Source organism: Procambarus clarkii, chromosome 72 (assembly GCF_040958095.1).
Source record: "Procambarus clarkii isolate CNS0578487 chromosome 72, FALCON_Pclarkii_2.0, whole genome shotgun sequence".
Lineage (NCBI taxonomy): Eukaryota > Metazoa > Arthropoda > Malacostraca > Decapoda > Cambaridae > Procambarus > Procambarus clarkii.
The window spans coordinates 1,078,801-1,098,651 of record NC_091221.1 but is presented as its reverse complement, the minus strand read 5'-3'; the positions used below and the strand labels follow the sequence as shown (position 1 = coordinate 1,098,651).

General features: G+C 50.2%; 2 protein-coding genes across 2 annotated transcripts; both read right to left on the bottom strand.

The window, feature by feature from the left end:
- Positions 1-1,321: 1,321 nt before the first annotated feature.
- LOC138356408 (autotransporter adhesin BpaC-like) lies at positions 1,322-2,734 on the bottom strand. Its single transcript, XM_069312548.1, has one exon. It carries the CDS (start codon positions 2,732-2,734, stop codon positions 1,322-1,324), a length of 1,413 nt encoding a protein of 470 aa, XP_069168649.1.
- Positions 2,735-10,513: 7,779 nt separating this feature from the next.
- LOC138356407 (bromodomain-containing protein DDB_G0280777-like) lies at positions 10,514-19,533 on the bottom strand. The gene is made up of 3 exons (XM_069312547.1): positions 19,509-19,533; positions 11,107-11,715; positions 10,514-10,920 (listed from the first exon to the last, which is right to left on the bottom strand). The coding sequence occupies exons 1-3, from the start codon at positions 19,531-19,533 to the stop codon at positions 10,514-10,516; spliced, it is 1,041 nt and encodes a 346-aa protein (XP_069168648.1).
- Between the last annotated feature and the right edge of the window lie 318 nt (positions 19,534-19,851).

Sequence of the window (19,851 nt, the reverse complement as noted above, 5' to 3'; positions counted from 1 at the left end):
ATATCTACACTTCAAACTGTGTTTGGAGTCAACCTCCACCACATCGTTTCCTAATGCATTCCATTTGTCAACCACTCTAACACTAAAAAAGTTCTTTCTAATATCTCTGTGGCTCATTTGGGCACTCAATTTCCACCTGTGTCCCCTAGTGTGTGTGCCCCTTGTGTTAAATACTCTGTCTTTATCAACCCTGTCGATTCCCTTGAGAATCTTGAATGTGGTGATCATGTCCCTCCTAACTCTTCTGTCTTCCAACGAAGTGAGGTTTAATTCCCATAGTCTCTCCTCGTAGCTCATACCTCTCAGCTCGGGTACTAGTCTGGTGGCAAACCTTTGAACCTTTTCCAGTTTAGTCTTATGCTTGACTAGATATGGACTCCATGCTGGAGCCACATACCAAAGTGTGTGTGTGTGTTTGAGGGAAAATAGCTGTTTGACAGTTGAGAGGCGGGCTGAAAGAGTCACAGCTCAACCCACGCAAGCACAACTAGGTGAATACAACTAGTTTAACACACACACACACACACACACACACACACACACACACGCCGGGGGCCTCGTAGCCTGGTGGATAGCGCGCAGGATTCGTAATTCTGTGGCGCGGGTTCGATTCCTGCACGAGGCAGAAACAAATGGGCAAAGTTTCTTTCACCCAAAGTGCCCCTGTTACCTAACAGTAAATAGGTACCTGGGAGTTAGTCAGCTGTCACGGGCTGCTTCCTGGGGTGTGTGTGTGTGTGGTGTGGGGGAAAAAAAAATAGTAGTTAGTAAACAGTTGATTGACAGTTGAGAGGCGGGCCCAAAGAGCAAAGCTTAACCCCCGCAAAACACAACTAGTAAACACAACTAGTAAACACACACATAGCCTAGAGGAATGGTCTAGAAAATGGCTACTAAAGTTCAACTCAGGAAAGTGCAAGGTAATGAAATTAGGCGAAGGGAACATTTGGCTGAACACAAAGTACGATCTGGGAGGTGATATCCTGCAAGAGTCAAATAGAGAGAAAGATCTGGGGGTTGATATCACCTGGTTGATGGTACCATCTGGGGGACAGGTTCGGTGATATCACACCGAACCTGTCCCCAGAAGCCCACATCAAAAAGATATCATCAGCAACATATGCTAGGTTGGTCAACATAAGACCTGCCTTTTGAAACTTGTGTAAGGAATCGTTCAGGACCCTGTATACCACTTATGTCAGACCAATCCTGGAGTATGCAGCTCCAGCCTGAAGTCCATACCTAGTTAAACACAAGACAAAGCTAGAGAAGATTCAGAGGTATGCCACCAGAGTAGTCCCGGAACTAGAGGTATGAGCTCTTAGCTCTTGTGTTCTTGTTGGTGGCTCTTGTGTTCTTGTTGGTGGCTCTTGTGTTCATGTTGGTGGCTCTTGTGTTCATGTTGCTGGCTCCTGTGTTCATGTTGCTGGCTCTTGTGTTCATGTTGGTGGCTCTTGTGTTCATGTTGGTGGCTCTTGTTGGTGGCTCTTGTGTTCATGTTGGTGGCTCTTGTGTTCATGTTGGTGGCTCTTGTGTTCATGTTGGTGGCTCTTGTGTTCATGTTGGTGGCTCTTGTGTTCATGTTGGTGGCTCTTGTGTTCTTGTTGGTGGCTCTTGTGTTCATGTTGGTGGCTCTTGTGTTCATGTTGCTGGCTCTTGTGTTCATGTTGCTGGCTCTTGTGTTCTTGTTGGTGGCTCTTGTGTTCATGTTAGTGGCTCCTGTGTTCATGTTGCTGGCTCTTGTGTTCTTGTTGGTGGCTCTTGTGTTCTTGTTGGTGGCTCTTGTGTTCATGTTGCTGGCTCTTGTGTTCTTGTTGGTTGCTCTTGTGTTCTTGTTGGTGGCTCTTGTGTTCTTGTTGGTGGCTCTTGTGTTCATGTTGGTGGCTCTTGTGTTCATGTTGGTGGCTCTTGTGTTCATGTTGGTTGCTCTTGTGTTCATGTTGGTGGCTCTTGTGTTCATGTTAGTGGCTCCTGTGTTCATGTTGGTGGCTCTTGTGTTCATGTTGGTGGCTCTTGTGTTCATGTTGCTGGCTCTTGTGTTCATGTTGGTGGCTCCTGTGTTCATGTTGGTGGCTCTTGTGTTCATGTTACGGGCTCCTGTGTTCTTGTTGGTGGCTCTTGTGTTCATGTTGGTGGCTCTTGTGTTCATGTTGGTGGCTCTTGTGTTCTTGTTGGTGGCTCTTGTGGTCATGTTGGTGGCTCTTGTGTTCATGTTGGTGGCTCTTGTGTTCATGTTGGTTGCTCTTGTGTTCTTGTTGGTGGCTCTTGTGTTCATGTTAGTGGCTCCTGTGTTCATGTTGGTGGCTCTTGTGTTCATGTTGGTGGCTCTTGTGTTCATGTTAGTGGCTCCTGTGTTCATGTTGGTGGCTCTTGTGTTCATGTTAGTGGCTCCTGTGTTCTTGTTGGTGGCTCTTGTGTTCATGTTGGTGGCTCTTGTGTTCATGTTGGTGGCTCTTGTGTTCATGTTGGTGGCTCTTGTGTTCATGTTGGTGGCTCTTGTGTTCATGTTGGTGGCTCTTGTGTTCATGTTGGTGGCTCTTGTGTTCATGTTGGTGGCTCTTGTGTTCATGTTGGTGGCTCTTGTGTTCATGTTGGTGGCTCTTGTGTTCATGTTGGTTGCTCTTGTGTTCATGTTGGTGGCTCTTGTGTTCATGTTGGTGGCTCTTGTGTTCATGTTGGTGGCTCTTGTGTTCCCGTTGGTAGTTCTGTTGTTCTCGGCGGACAGTTCCCACATAATGTTTTTCCAGTGCTCTTTACCATCATTTAAGAGTCAAAATAGTGTTGTTAGTCATGAGAGAGTCGCCCTTACGGCCAGGTGTGGCCAAAGCCTCTTCCACCTGGTAATTCAACATTTATATATTTTGGGTTCCACGAATCACAAAATGTAAACATAGCGGCATTTAGGGACCCGAGAATGAAGGCACTAGTACACGGAGACCCCAGCCAGGGCCCCAGAGCACACCTCAGGAAGGACTAAGTTGGGGCTTCTCTTATAAAGTTGACTTCACTAACTTAGCCTAACTTCACTAACATAAAGTTGACTTCACTAACGTTAAGTTGGCTGTTACAGTCAGGTGTGTGGACGGGACCTCAAGCCTGCCTCGTTGATGGTGCTTGTTGGTGTGAGGTGCTTGTGTTGGTGTGCTTGTGTTGGTGTGAGGTGCTTGTGTTGGTGTGAGGTGTTGGTGTTGGTGTGAGGTTCTTGTGTTGGTGTGAGGTGCTTGTGTTGGTGTGCTTGTGTTGGTGTGAGGTGCTTGTGTTGGTGTGAGGTGTTGGTGTGAGGTGCTTGTGTTGGTGTGAGGTGTTGGTGTGAGGTTCTTGTGTTGGTGTGAGGTGCTTGTGTTGGTGTGCTTGTGTTGGTGTGAGGTGCTTGTGTTGGTGTGAGGTGTTGGTGTGAGGTGCATATGTTGGTGTGAGGTGCTTGTGTTGGTGTGAGGTGCTTGTGTTGGTGTGAGGTTCTTGTGTTGGTGTGAGGTGTTTGTGTTGGTGTGAGGTGCTTGTTTTGGTGTGAGGTGTTGGTGTGAGGTGTTTGTGTTGGTGTGAGGTGTTTGTGTTGGTGTGAGGTGTTTGTGTTGGTGTGAGGTGCTTGTGTTGGTGTGAGGTGCTTGTGTTGGTGTGAGGTGTTGGTGTTGGTATGAGGTGCTTGTGTTGGTGTGAGGTGCTTGTGTTGGTGTGAGGTGTTTGTGTTGGTGTGAGGTGTTTGTGTTGGTGTGAGGTGTTGGTGTGAGGTTCTTGTGTTGGTGTGAGGTTCTTGTGTTGGTGTGAGGTGCTTGTGTTGGTGTGAGGTGCTTGTGTTGGTGTGAGGTGCTTGTGTTGGTGTGAGGTGCTTGTGTTGGTGTGAGGTGCTTGTGTTGGTGTGAGGTGTTGGTGTGAGGTTCTTGTGTTGGTGTGAGGTGTTTGTGTTGGTGTGAGGTGTTTGTGTTGGTGTGAGGTGCTTGTGTTGGTGTGAGGTGTTTGTGTTGGTGTGAGGTGCTTGTGTTGGTGTGAGGTGTTTGTGTTGGTGTGAGGTGCTTGTGTTGGTGTGAGGTGCTTGTGTTGGTGTGAGGTGATTGTGTTGGTGTGAGGTGCTTGTGTTGGTGTGAGGTGCTTGTGTTGGTGTGAGGTGCTTGTGTTGGTGTGAGGTGCTTGTGTTGGTGTGAGGTGCTTGTGTTGGTGTGAGGTGCTTGTGTTGGTGTGAGGTGATTGTGTTGGTGTGAGGTGCTTGTGTTGGTGTGAGGTGCTTGTGTTGGTGTGAGGTGTTTGTGTTGGTGTGAGGTGTTTGTGTTGGTGTGAGGTGCTTGTGTTGGTGTGAGGTGTTTGTGTTGGTGTGAGGTGTTTGTGTTGGTGTGAGGTGCTTGTGTTGGTGTGAGGTGCTTGTGTTGGTGTGAGGTGTTTGTGTTGGTGTGAGGTGCTTGTGTTGGTGTGAGGTGCTTGTGTTGGTGTGAGGTGCTTGTGTTGGTGTGAGGTGCTTGTGTTGGTGTGAGGTGTTGGTGTGAGGTGCTTGTGTTGGTGTGAGGTGTTTGTGTTGGTGTGAGGTGTTTGTGTTGGTGTGAGGTGCTTGTGTTGGTGTGAGGTGCTTGTGTTGGTGTGAGGTGCTTGTGTTGGTGTGAGGTGCTTGTGTTGGTGTGAGGTGCTTGTGTTGGTGTGAGGTGTTGGTGTGAGGTTCTTGTGTTGGTGTGAGGTGTTTGTGTTGGTGTGAGGTGTTTGTGTTGGTGTGAGGTGCTTGTGTTGGTGTGAGGTGTTTGTGTTGGTGTGAGGTGCTTGTGTTGGTGTGAGGTGCTTGTGTTGGTGTGAGGTGCTTGTGTTGGTGTGAGGTGTTTGTGTTGGTGTGAGGTGTTTGTGTTGGTGTGAGGTGTTTGTGTTGGTGTGAGGTGCTTGTGTTGGTGTGAGGTGTTTGTGTTGGTGTGAGGTGTTTGTGTTGGTGTGAGGTGCTTGTGTTGGTGTGAGGTGCTTGTGTTGGTGTGAGGTGTTTGTGTTGGTGTGAGGTGTTTGTGTTGGTGTGAGGTGTTTGTGTTGGTGTGAGGTGCTTGTGTTGGTGTGAGGTGCTTGTGTTGGTGTGAGGTGTTTGTGTTGGTGTGAGGTTCTTGTGTTGGTGTGAGGTTCTTGTGTTGGTGTGAGGTGCTTGTGTTGGTGTGAGGTGCTTGTGTTGGTGTGAGGTGTTTGTGTTGGTGTGAGGTGTTTGTGTTGGTGTGAGGTGTTTGTGTTGGTGTGAGGTGTTTGTGTTGGTGTGAGGTGTTTGTGTTGGTGTGAGGTGCTTGTGTTGGTGTGAGTTGCTTGTGTTGGTGTGAGGTGTTGGTGTGAGGTTCTTGTGTTGGTGTGAGGTGTTTGTGTTGGTGTGAGGTGCTTGTGTTGGTGTGAGGTGCTTGTGTTGGTGTAAGGTTCTTGTGTTGGTGTGAGGTTCTTGTGTTGGTGTGAGGTGTTTGTGTTGGTGTGAGGTGCTTGTGTTGGTGTGAGGTGTTGGTGTGAGGTTCTTGTGTTGGTGTGAGATTCTTGTGTTGGTGTGAGGTGTTTGTGTTGGTGTGAGGTGTTTGTGTTGGTGTGAGGTGCTTGTGTTGGTGTGAGGTGCTTGTGTTGGTGCTTGTGTTGGTGTGAGGTGCTTGTGTTGGTGTGAGGTTCTTGTGTTGGTGTGAGGTGCTTGTGTTGGTGTGAGGTGCTTGTGTTGGTGTGAGGTGTTTGTGTTGGTGTGAGGTGTTTGTGTTGGTGTGAGGTGTTTGTGTTGGTGTGAGGTGCTTGTGTTGGTGTGAGGTGTTTGTGTTGGTGTGAGGTGTTTGTGTTGGTGTGAGGTGTTTGTGTTGGTGTGAGGTGTTTGTGTTGGTGTGAGGTGCTTGTGTTGGTGTGAGGTGTTGGTGTTGGTGTGAGGTGCTTGTGTTGGTGTGAGGTGCTTGTGTTGGTGTGAGGTGCTTGTGTTGGTGTGAGGTGTTTGTGTTGGTGTGTGGTGCTTGTGTTGGTGTGCTTGTGTTGGTGTGAGGTGTTTGTGTTGGTGTGAGGTGCTTGTGTTGGTGTGAGGTGTTGGTGTTGGTGTGAGGTGCTTGTGTTGGTGTGAGGTGTTTGTGTTGGTGTGAGGTGCTTGTGTTGGTGTGAGGTGTTTGTGTTGGTGTGAGGTGCTTGTGTTGGTGTGAGGTGTTTGTGTTGGTGTGAGGTGCTTGTGTTGGTGTGAGGTGCTTGTGTTGGTGTGAGGTGCTTGTGTTGGTGTGAGGTGCTTGTGTTGGTGTGAGGTGCTTGTGTTGGTGTGAGGTGTTTGTGTTGGTGTGTGGTGCTTGTGTTGGTGTGCTTGTGTTGGTGTGAGGTGTTTGTGTTGGTGTGAGGTGTTGGTGTGAGGTGCTTGTGTTGGTGTGAGGTGTTGGTGTGAGGTGCTTGTGTTGGTGTGAGGTGTTGGTGTGAGGTGCTTGTGTTGGTGTGAGGTGTTGGTGTTGGTGTGAGGTGTTTGTGTTGGTGTGTGGTGCTTGTGTTGGTGTGCTTGTGTTGGTGTGAGGTGTTTGTGTTGGTGTGAGGTGTTGATGTGAGGTGCTTGTGTTGGTGTGAGGTGTTGGTGTGAGGTGCTTGTGTTGGTGTGAGGTGTTTGTGTTGGTGTGAGGTGTTTGTGTTGGTGTGAGGTGCTTGTGTTGGTGTGAGGTGTTGGTGTGAGGTGCTTGTGTTGGTGTGAGGTGCTTGTGTTGGTGTGAGGTGTTTGTGTTGGTGTGAGGTGTTTGTGTTGGTGTGAGGTGTTTGTGTTGGTGTGTGGTGCTTGTGTTGGTGTGCTTGTGTTGGTGTGAGGTGCTTGTGTTGGTGTGAGGTGTTTGTGTTGGTGTGTGGTGCTTGTGTTGGTGTGCTTGTGTTGGTGTGAGGTGTTTGTGTTGGTGTGAGGTGCTTGTGTTGGTGTGAGGTGCTTGTGTTGGTGTGAGGTGTTTGTGTTGGTGTGAGGTGTTTGTGTTGGTGTGAGGTGCTTGTGTTGGTGTGAGGTGTTTGTGTTGGTGTGAGGTGTTTGTGTTGGTGTGAGGTGTTTGTGTTGGTGTGTTTGTGTTGGTGTGAGGTGTTTGTGTTGGTGTGAGGTGCTTGTGTTGGTGTGAGGTGCTTGTGTTGGTGTGAGGTGCTTGTGTTGGTGTGAGGTGTTTGTGTTGGTGTGAGGTGCTTGTGTTGGTGTGAGGTGCTTGTGTTGGTGTGAGGTGCTTGTGTTGGTGTGAGGTGCTTGTGTTGGTGTGAGGTGCTTGTGTTGGTGTGAGGTGCTTGTGTTGGTGTGAGGATCTTGTGTTGGTGTGAGGTGTTGGTGTTGGTGTGAGGTGCTTGTGTTGGTGTGAGGTGTTGGTGTTGGTGTGAGGTGCTTGTGTTGGTGTGAGGTGTTGGTGTTGGTGTGAGGTGTTGGTGTTGGTGTGAGGTGTTGGTGTTGGTGTGAGGTGTTGGTGTTGGTGTGAGGTGCTTGTGTTGGTGTGAGGTGTTGGTGTTGGTGTGAGGTGCTTGTGTTGGTGTGAGATGTTTGTGTTGGTGTGAGGTGTTTGTGTTGGTGTGAGGTGTTTGTGTTGGTGTGAGGTGTTTGTGTTGGTATGAGGTGCTTGTGTTGGTGTGAGGTGCTTGTGTTGGTGAGAGGTGTTTGTGTTGGTGTGAGGTGTTGGTGTGAGGTGCTTGTGTTGGTGTGAGGTTCTTGTGTTGGTGTGAGGTGTTGGTGTGAGGTGTTTGTGTTGGTGTGAGGTGCTTGTGTTGGTGTGAGGTGCTTGTGTTGGTGTGAGGTGTTTGTGTTGGTGTGAGGTTCTTGTGTTGGTGTGAGGTGTTTGTGTTGGTGTGAGGTTCTTGTGTTGGTGTGAGGTGCTTGTGTTGGTGTGAGGTGCTTGTGTTGGTGTGAGGTGTTGGTGTGAGGTGCTTGTGTTGGTGTGAGGTGTTGGTGTGAGGTGCTTGTGTTGGTGTGAGGTGCTTGTGTTGGTGTGAGGTGTTGGTGTGAGGTGCTTGTGTTGGTGTGAGGTGCTTGTGTTGGTGTGAGGTGCTTGTGTTGGTGTGAGGTGCTTGTGTTGGTGTGAGGTTCTTGTGTTGGTGTGAGGTGTTGGTGTTGGTGTGAGGTGCTTGTGTTGGTGTGAGGTGCTTGTGTTGGTGTGAGGTGCTTGTGTTGGTGTGAGGTGCTTGTGTTGGTGTGAGGTGGTTGTGTTGGTGTGAGGTGCTTGTGTTGGTGTGAGGTGTTTGTGTTGGTGTGAGGTGCTTGTGTTGGTGTGAGGTGCTTGTGTTGGTGTGAGGTGCTTGTGTTGGTGTGAGGTGTTTGTGTTGGTGTGAGGTGCTTGTGTGGTGTGAGGTGCTTGTGTGGTGTGAGGTGCTTGTGTTGGTGTGAAGTGTTGGTGTGAGGTGTTGGTGTGAGGTGTTTGTGTTGGTGTGAGGTGCCTGTGTTGGTGTGAGGTGTTGGTGTGAGGTTCTTGTGTTGGTGTGAGGTGCCTGTGTTGGTGTGAGGTGTTTGTGTTGGTGTGAGGTGTTTGTGTTGGTGTGAGGTGCTTGTGTTGGTGTGAAGTGTTGGTGTGAGGTGTTGGTGTAAGGTGCTTGTGTTGGTGTGAGGTGCCTGTGTTGGTGTGAGGTGTTTGTGTTGGTGTGAGGTGCTTGTGTTGGTGTGAGGTGCTTGTGTTGGTGTGAGGTGCTTGTGTTGGTGTGAGGTGCTTGTGTTGGTGTGAAGTGTTGGTGTGAGGTGTTGGTGTGAGGTGCTTGTGTTGGTGTGAGGTGCTTGTGTTGGTGTGAGGTGTTGGTGTGAGGTTCTTGTGTTGGTGTGAGGTGCTTGTGTTGGTGTGAGGTGCTTGTGTTGGTGTGAGGTGCCTGTGTTGGTGTGAGGTGCCTGTGTTGGTGTGAGGTGCCTGTGTTGGTGTGAGGTGCCTGTGTTGGTGTGAGGTGCCTGTGTTGGTGTGAGGTGCCTATGTTGGAGTGAGGTGCCTGTGTTGGTGTGAGGTGCCTGTGTTGGTGTGAGGTGCTTGTGTTGGTGTGAGGTGTTTGTGTTTGTGTGCTTGTGTTGGTGTGAGGTGCCTGTGTTGGTGTGAGGTGCTTGTGTTGGTGTCTACGTGAGTCTCACTAACATTGTTATGAGAAAATCCACAGGAGCCGTGACGTGGACTCGAACCAATGCGTTGGGTGGTCCAAGAATGTTCTTATTGATATATCACGTTACTGAGATATCTCTGTGTATTGTAAATTATGTTCTGGCAAAATGAGTTACTCTTCAAACTTAAAGCTGTGTGTAATGAATTTGTTATAATATTGAACTTTTTACGGCTGTACAGCTGTTCAGTACAGACATAATATTAACGATTATTTAATTAATTGCTTAATTAACGAAAGCTTAATTAATAACTCGAATTTTCTGAAAATTAAATTATTATTATTATGACATGTGTCACAATTATGGTGTTGAAGCCAAAACAATTTGATCTGTCATTTAAAGCTCTCCCCCGTGCAACGGAGGGACCTGCTGCATGGGTGACAGCTTCTCCCCCCCCTCCTCCCCTGTATCTACCTACCCGGGCTTTGCGCCCTGGAGAGGCCACTACAGACCGACAACCAGAGCGCAACTCCATAGTCTCCCGAGACTGACAGATACCTACTAGTGCTAGTTAATGCTCTCTTTATGTATGAGAATTGACGTCATCTGGAGCGAACTGCTCCTCGAGAGTGCTCGTTACCCCAGCATCCCATAGTTAGGTCAGCCACATACAGCCGAAACACCAGTTGGGCGAGAGAGAAGGAGGCCGTTAACGGGAACCAGGATCAGAGGATTACAAACCAGGATTGAACCAGGATTATATTATAGGATTACCAGAATTGATTCTAGAACCAGGATTACAAACTGCAACTGTGAAATTCTTGAGACGTACATCCAGTGAGGAAGTTTTGAATGAAGTGTGACATATTGCCAGGGAGCCGGTCGGCCGAGCGGACAGCACGCTGTACTTGTGATCCTGTGGTCCTGGGTTCGATCCCAGGCGCCGGCGAGAAACAATGGGCAGAATTTCTTTCACCCTATGCCCCTGTTACCTAGCAGTAAAATAGGTACCTGGGTGTTAGTCAGCTGTCACGAGCTGCTTCCTGGGGGTGGAGGCCTGGTCGAGGACCGGGCCGCGGGGACACTAAAAGCCCCGAAATCATCTCAAGATAACCTCAAGATAATTGCCTCGGAGGGCAAAATAATCCTATCAGACTCCTGTATTATGTCTCCAGGTAAAGCATTATTAAGCTTTTTATGGGTAAAAGTGTTACTGGCAGACAAGGCGTTACTAGTGTGGAGGTCCAGCTCCGCCAAGATGTCACTCGCGCTGACTCAATCGTTATCTTGAGGTTATCTTGAGATGATTTCGGGGCTTTTTAGTGTCCCCGCGGCCCGGTCCTCGACCAGGCCTCCACCCCCCAGGAAGCAGCCCGTGACAGCTGACTAACACCCAGGTACCTATTTTACTACTAGGTAACAGGGGCATAGGGTGAAAGAAACTCTGCCCATTGTTTCTCGCCGGTGCCTGGGATCGAACCCAGGACCACAGGATCACAAGTCCAGCATGCTGTACGCTCGGCCGACCGGCTCCGACCGTACAGTATTCAAGTTCGAAAATCATAGACGCAACTGGTCTCGACGCAACTGGTCTTGACGCAACTGGTCTTGACGCAACTGGTCTAGACGCAACTGGTCTTGACGCAACTGGTCTTGACGCAACTGGTCCTGACGCAAATGCTCTAGACGCAACTGGTCTTGACGAAACTGGTCTTGACGCAACTGGTCTTGACGCAACTGGTCTAGACGCAACTGGTCTAGACGCAACTGGTCTAGACGCAACTGGTCTTGACGCAACTGGTCTTGACGCAACTGGTCTAGACGCAACTGGTCTTGACGCAACTGGTCTTGACGCAACTGGTCTTGACGCAACTGGTCCTGACGCAAATGCTCTAGACGCAACTGGTCTTGACGCAAATGGTCCTGACGCAAATGCTCTAGACGCAACTGGTCTAGACGCAACTGGTCTAGACGCAACTGGTCTAGACGTAACTGGTCTAGACGCTACTGGTCTTGACGCAAATGGTCTAGACGCAACTGGTCTTCACGCAAATGGTCCTGACGCAAATGCTCTAGACGCAACTGGTCTAGACGCAACTGGTCTAGACGCAACTGGTCTAGACGTAACTGGTCTAGACGCTACTGGTCTTGACGCAAATGGTCTAGACGCAACTGGTCCTGGCGCAACTGGTCTAGACGTAACTGGTCTAGACGCAACTGGTCTAGAAGTAACTGGTCTAGACGCAACTGGTCTTGACGCAACTGGTCTTGACGCAACTGGTCTAGACGCAACTGGTCTTGACGCAACTGGTCTTGACGCAACTGTCCTAACGCAACTGGTCTAGACGCAACTGGTCTAGACGCAACTGGTCTAGACGCAACTGGTCTTGACGCAACTAGTCTAGACACAACTGGTCTAGACACAACTGGTCTAGACACAACTGGTCTAGACGCAACTAGTCTAGACACAACTGGTCTAGACGCAACTGGTCTAGACACAACTGGTCTTGACGCAACTGGTCTAGACACAACTGGTCTAGACGCAACAAGTCTAGACGCAACTGATCCTGACGCAACTGGTCCTGACGCAAATGATCTAGACGCAACTGGTCCTGACGCAACTGGTCCTGACGCAAATGATCTAGACGCAACTGGTCCTGACGCAACTGGTCCTGACGCAAATGATCTAGACGCAACTGGTCCTGACGCAACTGGTCCTGACGCAAATGATCTAGACGCAACTGATCCTGACGCAACTGGTCCTGACGCAAATGGTCTAGACACAACTGGTTAAGACGTAACTGGTCAGGGCAATCGGGGGATAACCACGCGACTAAGCGGGCCGCCAGCACCAATCAAAATTCCTGGAGGGAACGCACATAATAATTGGACAACGGAGTGTCTTTTGATCTCAAAGACACCCTTCGTATCGTCATGATACGAAGGGTGTGGCTCTCACTAGTGTTCCAGGGTGTGGCCCTCACTAGTGTTCCAGGGTGTGGCTCTCACTAGTGTTCCAGGGTGTGGCTCTCACTAGTGTTCCAGGGTGTGGCTCTCACTAGTGTCCCAGGGTGTGGCTCTCACTAGTGTTCCAGGGTGTGGCTCTCACTAGTGTTCCAGGGTGTGGCTCTCACTAGTGTTCCAGGGTGTGGCTCTCACTAGTGTTCCAGGGTGTGGCTCTCACTAGTGTTCCAGGGTGTGGCTCTCACTAGTGTTCCAGGGTGTGGCTCTCACTAGTGTTCCAGGGTGTGGCCCTCACTAGTGTTCCAGGGTGTGGCCCTCACCAGTGTTCCAGAGTGTGGCTCTCACTAGTGTTCCAGGGTGTGGCCCTCACTAGTGTTCCAGGGTGTGGCCCTCACCAGTGTTCCAGAGTGTGGCTCTCACTAGTGTTCCAGGGTGTGGCCCTCACTAGTGTTCCAGGGTGTGGCTCTCACTAGTGTTCCAGGGTGTGGCTCTCACTAGTGTTCCAGGGTGTGGCTCTCACTAGTGTTCCAGGGTGTGGCACTCACTAGTGTTCCAGGGTGTGGCACTCACTAGTGTTCCAGGGTTTGGCCCTCACTAGTGTCCCAGGGTGTGGCTCTCACTAATGTTCCAGGGTGTGGCCCCTCACTAGTGTTCCAGGGTGTGGCTCTCACTAGTGTTCCAGGGTGTGGCTCTCACTAGTGTTCCAGGGTGTGGCTCTCATTAGTGTTCCAGGGTGTGGCTCTCACTAGTGTTCCAGGGTGTGGCTCTCACTAGTGTTCCAGGGTGTGGCTCTCACTAGTTTTCCAAGGTGTGGCTCTCACTAGTTTTCCAGGGTGTGGCCCTCACTAGTGTTCCAGGGTGTGGCTCTCACTAGTGTTCCAGAGTGTGGCTCTCACTAGTTTTCCAGGGTGTGGCTCTCACTAGTTTTCCAGGGTGTGGCCCTCACTAGTGTTCCAGGGTGTGGCTCTCATTAGTGTTCCAGGGTGTGGCTCTCACTAGTGTCCCAGGGTGTGGCTCTCACTAGTGTTCCAGGGTTTGGCTCTCACTAGTGTCCCAGGGTGTGGCTCTCACTAGTGTCCCAGGGTGTGGCTCTCACTAGTGTTCCAGGGTGTGGCTCTCACTAGTGTTCCAGGGTGTGGCTCTCACTAGTGTCCCAGGGTGTGGCTCTCACTAAGTGTTCCAGGGTGTGGCCCTCACTAGTGTTCCAGGGTGCAGCTCTCACTAGTGTTCCAGGGTGTGGCTCTCACTAGTGTCCCAGGGTGTGGCTCTCACTAGTGTTCCAGGGTGTGGCTCTCACTAGTGTTCCAGGGTGTGGCTCTCACTAGTGTCCCAGGGCGTGGCTCTCACTAGCGTTCCAGGGTGTGGCTCTCACTAGTGTTCCAGGGAATACAGCCCACAGTACAGCCACCAGTACAGCCACCAGTACAGCCCACAGTACAGCCACCAGTACAGCCACCAGTACAGCCCACAGTACAGCCACCAGTACAGCCACCAGTACAGCCCCCAGTACAGCCACCAGTACAGCCCCCAGTACAGCCCCCAGTACAGCCCCCAGTACAGCCACCAGTACAGCCCACAGTACAGCCCACAGTACAGCCCACAGTACAGCCACCAGTACAGTCCACAGTACAGCCCACAGTACAGCCCACAGTACAGCCCACAGTACAGCCCACAGTACAGCCACCAGTACAGCCCCCAGTACAGCCACCAGTACAGCCACCAGTACAGCCCCCAGTACAGCCCCCAGTACAGCCACCAGTACAGCCCACAGTACAGCCCACAGTACAGCCAACAGTACAGCCACCAGTACAGCCACCAGTACAGCCCACAGTACAGCCACCAGTACAGCCCCCAGTACAGCCACCAGTACAGCCCCCAGTACAGCCACCAGTACAGCCCCCAGTACAGCCACCAGTACAGCCCCCAGTACAGCCACCAGTACAGCCCCCAGTACAGCCACCATTACAGCCCACAGTACAGCCCACAGTACAGCCACCAGTACAGCCCACAGTACAGCCCACAGTACAGCCAACAGTACAGTCCACAGTACAGCCCACAGTACAGCCAACAGTACAGCCACCAGTACAGCCACCAGTACAGCCACCAGTACAGTCCACAGTACAGCCCACAGTACAGCCCACAGTACAGCCCACAGTACAGCCCACAGTACAGCCACCAGTACAGCCACCAGTACAGCCACCAGTACAGCCACCAGTACAGCCACCAGTACAGCCCCCAGTACAGCCACCAGTACAGCCCCCAGTACAGCCACCAGTACAGCCACCAGTACAGCCCACAGTACAGCCCACAGCACAGCCACCAGTACAGCCCCCAGTACAGCCACCAGTACAGCCACCAGTACAGCCCCCAGTACAGCCACCAGTACAGCCACCAGTACAGCCACCAGTACAGCCCCCAGTACAGCCACCAGTACAGCCCCCAGTACAGCCACCAGTACAGCCCCCAGTACAGCCACCAGTACAGCCCACAGTACAGCCCCCAGTACAGCCCCCAGTACAGCCACCAGTACAGCCACCAGTACAGCCACCAGTACAGCCCACAGTACAGCCACCAGTACAGCCACCAGTACAGCCCCCAGTACAGCCACCAGTACAGCCCACAGTACAGCCCCCAGTACAGCCCCCAGTACAGCCACCAGTACAGCCACCAGTACAGCCACCAGTACAGCCACCAGTACAGCCCACAGTACAGCCACCAGTACAGCCACCAGTACAGCCACCAGTACAGCCACCAGTACAGCCACCAGTACAGCCACCAGTACAGCCCACAGTACAGCCACCAGTACAGCCACCAGTACAGCCACCAGTACAGCCCACAGTACAGCCCACAGTACAGCCACCAGTACAGCCCACAGTACAGCCACCAGTACAGCCACCAGTACAGCCACCAGTACAGCCACCAGTACAGCCACAAGTACAGCCCACAGTACAGCCACCAGTACAGCCACCAGTACAGCCACCAGTACAGCCCACAGTACAGCCACCAGTACAGCCACCAGTACAGCCACCAGTACAGCCACCAGTACAGCCCACAGTACAGCCCACAGTACAGCCCCCAGTACAGCCCCCAGTACAGCCACCAGTACAGCCACCAGTACAGCCAACAGTACAGCCAACAGTACAGCCACCAGTACAGCCCACAGTACAGCCCACAGTACAGCCACCAGTACAGCCACCAGTACAGCCCCACAGTACAGCCCCCAGTACAGACCCCAGTACAGCCACCAATACAGCCATCAGTACAGCCCCCAGTACAGCCCCCAGTACAGCCACCAATACAGCCATCAGTACAGCCCCCAGTTCAGCCCCCAGTACAGCCAACAGTACAGCCATCAGTACAGCTCCCAGTACAGCCCCCAGTACAGCCAACAGTACAGCCCCCAGTACCGCCCCACATACAGCTCCCAGTACAGCCCCCAGTACAGCCCACAGTACTGCCCCCAGTACAGCCACCAGTATAGCCACCAGTACAGCCCACAGTACAGCCCCCAGTACAGCCCCCAGTACAGCCACCAGTACAGCCCCACATACAGCTCCCAGTACAGCCCCCAGTACAGCCCACAGTACAGCCACCAGTACAGCCCACAGTACAGCCCCCAGTACAGCCACCAGTACAGCCACCAGTACAGCCACCAGTACAGCCACCAGTACAGCCCCCAGTACAGCCACCAGTAATATATTAACCATCGTTGCGCTGCTCCTCTACCCACCTCGTAGGCCAGCATGGGGGGTTGGGGATAGAGGGAAGCACATGGGGTTACCCAGGGGGGGCGGGGATGGGAAGTAATAGAGGATGGCACTCCAGGAACCGACAAAGATTATGACTTTCCAATGCCTGTCTGACCCCGTATCAGATTCATTTGGTTCTCACGAACCAAGAACCAAGTCGCCGCGTCCCTCCACCAAAGAGGCGTCCTGTCCCTCCCACTCCAAGAACCACAGTGGCTGCCTAGGTCCAACTTCAAGATGCATGACAATGGGACATCTATTGGTATCATGGTAGCACTGCGCAGCAATTGCACGAGTGGTTGAGCCCTGAGTGTTTCACTTGAGCGCCGCAGTGACAGACAGGAGAAGCCACCACCACCCTCCAGAGGGCAGCACCACCACCCCTCTGGCTACGTCAAACCAACATTTAGAAAACTTTTCTCAAGCATTATAACACAAATGGATTCTTTTTACGCGATCCTGTTATTGGTAACAGGATCGCGGGGATTATTACGACCCGCGATCATGATTGGTCAACACGCCGGGCCGGTGAGGTGAGGTGAGGTGAGGTGAGGTGAGGTGAGGTGAGGTGAGGTGAGGTGAGGTGAGGTGAGGTGAGGTTAGGTTAGGTTAGGTTAGGTTAGGTTAGGTTAGGTTAGGTTAAGTTAAGTTAAGTTAAGTTAAGTTAAGTTAAGTTAAGTTAAGTTAAGTTAGGGTTAGGTTAACTGGCTGTTGGACTGGACGAGCATCGTCCAGACAGGAGCGGGGAGGAGCCAGTATCCGCCTGAGACATAGAATTAAAAATAAGATGTGGCTATGAAGGGTTGACAGGTGTCCCCATGGTCCTGGCATAGAGAGCACATCTTGAGATGATTTCGGGGTTTAGCGTCCCCGAGGCCCGGTCCTCGACCAGGCCTTCATTTTGTTACACATTCCCAACAAGCAGCCCGTAGGCATCAGGGGCATCAGGGTGGAAGAAACTCTGCCCATTTGTTTTCGCCTCCACCCGGTATCGAACCCGGAACCTCAGGACTACGAATCCCGAGTGCTGCCCACTCAGCCGTCTGACCCCAGGGTAGGTGATGAAGTCTGAGATGTGTCGCTAGCGACCAGACAGCCAGTCTTCCAGTCGTCTTAATGGCTTTACAATCCTACTTTACTTCTTAAAGACGGTTTTGATAATGGTCATTAGGAGAAACTTTACAGAGAAGCTTCGAACACATTTTAAACATGGCAAAAAATGTATATAAGATTTATTGAACGATTTCTGCAGAAACCGTGTTGAGACTTTCCCTAAATGTTGCACCAGTTGACTTCAAATTATTGTTGACTATTAAAATATAGCTAATTTGTGTTGTTGTTGTTGTTGTTGTTTAAGATTCGCTAGCTGGAACAAAAAGTTCCAGGTAGCACGGGCTATGGCGAGCCCGTAGTTTGTGGATACATACAAAGAAGTGCCGCTCTACCGTCTTCAGTGATCGTTAAGGTCTGCGAGTTGATAATTTTGTGAAAATATATTTGAGCATTTTATTATTACATGACTAAAGGCTTTAATAATTGTTTTAATATTCTAGAAAAAATATTCCTATAATTAATATTTTCTTTATCTCCAAAGTTAAAACAAGCCTTCTTTATCCAGGCTTTAATAGCTTGAAGATAATTTATGTTTATACTGACAAGCGATGGTGTTGGGAAGTGAAAATGATTCAAGTGTTTTATAGTGAATATATATGGCTAAATTAAACTCTGGTATCAGTCGCTGGCGAGTGACACAGCTCATTATCTGAGTTGATGGATCCTGTCTGCCTCACTCTGCTGCTCATTGGTGAGGCAGACAGGTGCTGTCTTCCTGTCTCACCCACTCTCCCTGTCTCACCCACTCCCCCTGTCTCACCCACTCCCCCTGTCTCATCCACTACCCTGTCTCATCCACTCCCCTGTCTCACCCACTCCACCTGTCTCACCCACTCCACCTGTCTCACCCACTCCCCTGTCTCACCCACTCCCCTGTCACACCCACTCCCTGTCTCACCCACTACCCTGTCACACCCACTCCCCTGTCACACCCACTCCCCTGTCTCACCCACTCCCGTCTCACCCACTCCCCTGTCTCACCCACTCCCCTGTCTCACCCACTCCCCTGACTCACCCACTTCCCTGTCTCACCCACTCCCCTGTCTCACCCACTCCCCCTGTCACACCCACTCCCCTGACTCACCCACTCCCCTGACTCACCGGCCTGAGACACCCATCTCTCATCACCAACTCTAACTCAATATCCCAGGTGTGGGGCTTAATTTTCTGACTCCCTAAAATAAAGATCTAACTACTAACATAACAGCAAACTTAGCTGTCAACAGGGATAGTAGCTATATCCAGTGGTCCACAAGGAGCTGTCAACAGTGATAGTAGCTATATCCAGTGGTCCACTAGGAACTGTCAACAGTGATAGTAGCTATATCCAGTGGTCCACTAGGAACTGTCAACAGTGATAGTAGCTATATCCAGTGGTCCACTAGGAACTGTCAACAGTGATAGTAGCTATATCCAGTGGTCCACTAGGAACTGTCAACAGTGATAGTAGCTATATCCAGTGGTCCACAAGGAGCTGTCAACAGTGATAGTAGCTATATCCAGTGGTCCACAAGGAGCTGTCAACAGTGATAGTAGCTATATCCAGTGGTCCACTAGGAAACTGTTGCTATCTTCATGGGGGTAGTGGACTGTATCTGACCTCTGTGTTCAGGTGGCTCTGTTTCAGGGTCATTCAACAGGACTGTTGGTGCTTTCATTTATCTGTTGGATCAAAATGATCACTTTACCCATTTGTAAAATAAATAATAATATATATATATAATGCAGTTAGCACTGATACGGTTATAAATTATTTTAGCCTATTCTTTTACTCTGGTATCTTGACAAATATTAATTATATAAAAGACTGACAGGATTGGATATTTAATTCTTTATTGCTATGAATTTATCTGTTGAAAATTAATACATTAATTTACTTTTAAGCGATTGCAATATATCAAATATGTTATTTGTTACATATTCATTAACCTAGTTAGAATATTTTTAAGTGACACTTTATTTACTTACTGAGGTGTGCTCGTCAGCCCATGGTATAACCCCACCTGCAATAAATGGGGTTAGTGGCACCAAGATATTGATCCAATCTCTATATTACACCACCAACTCCTCTCATATGCAGTTATGGAGTTCTCAGTCATATTTTGCTAAGACGTACCCTACGTGTTGGGCCAGATGGTGTTTTTTTTTTTTTTGAGATATATACAAGAGTTGTTACATTCTTGTAGAGCCACTAGTACGCGTAGCGTTTCGGGCAAGTCCCTGGAATACGATCCCCGCCGCGAAGAATCCTTGTTACAACCAAGTACACATTTTACTGTTGCGTTAAACAGAGGCTACAGTTAAGGATTTGCGCCCAGTAAATCCTCCCCGGCCAGGATACGAACCCATGACATAGCACTCGCGGAACGCCAGGCGAGTGTCTTACCACTACACCACGGAGACTGTCTAAACTGTGTTGACTGACACAGTCAACAGTCGGAGAACAACACAGTCGGAGACTGTGTTGTTAACTACCATTGTTGAAGTGGTGTTGTAATGGCATCTGGTAGCTCCATCAGCTGTTGGTTTCAGCTGTGGTCCAAATAACACTTCACCTTACAGTTTTATGGCAAGAGACACTCTTAAATCACTTTAAACTTTTTGTCCTAATGTTTACACACATTGATGTGCAGTTTGCACCACCACGCCGAGATCCACGTATATAAAACGGCGGCAATTAAGCAGCTTGCACATCGTGGGCTTGGTGCCTTCTTTTAATAATTACTTACTTGTACATCGTTGAATATCCCCCATGAGGTGCGGTGGAGGCCTTGTGTTTACTGTGTGTGAGGGAGGCCAGTGTCGCCCCGGTGTGGCCACACTCCCTCTCACTGTTTATGGCAAGACACTTAATAAAACATTTCAGATGGTGTGTCGTGCTATTTATACACATTTATGTGCAGTTTACACCACTGTATAAACGTCCATGAATGTAAAACAGCTGCAATTAAGCAGCTCGTACATCTGAGATGATGATGTTGATTTAGGGGTGTTATGGCCCCAGGTAGCCTGGTGAGGTGGATCTGCCAGGTGAGAGTTATTCTGCACTCCTGACCACAGATTAAGATGTCA

What these genes read in the sequence shown, in the direction of transcription:
- LOC138356408 (XM_069312548.1), bottom strand. Translation starts at nt 2,734, where the DNA reads ATGTGGGAACTGTCCGCCGAGAACAACAGAACTACCAACGGGAACACA.
- LOC138356407 (XM_069312547.1), bottom strand. Translation starts at nt 19,533, where the DNA reads ATGGGGGATATTCAACGATGTACAA. An exon ending in GGATATTCAACGATGTACAA is followed by an intron (nt 11,716 to 19,508) that starts GTAAGTAATTAT and finishes CATTTGCGTCAG; the next exon opens with GACCAGTTGCGTCAGGATCA. An exon ending in GTTGCGTCTAGACCATTTGC is followed by an intron (nt 10,921 to 11,106) that starts GTCAAGACCAGT and finishes AGTTGCGTCTAG; the next exon opens with ACCAGTTGCGTCTAGACCAG.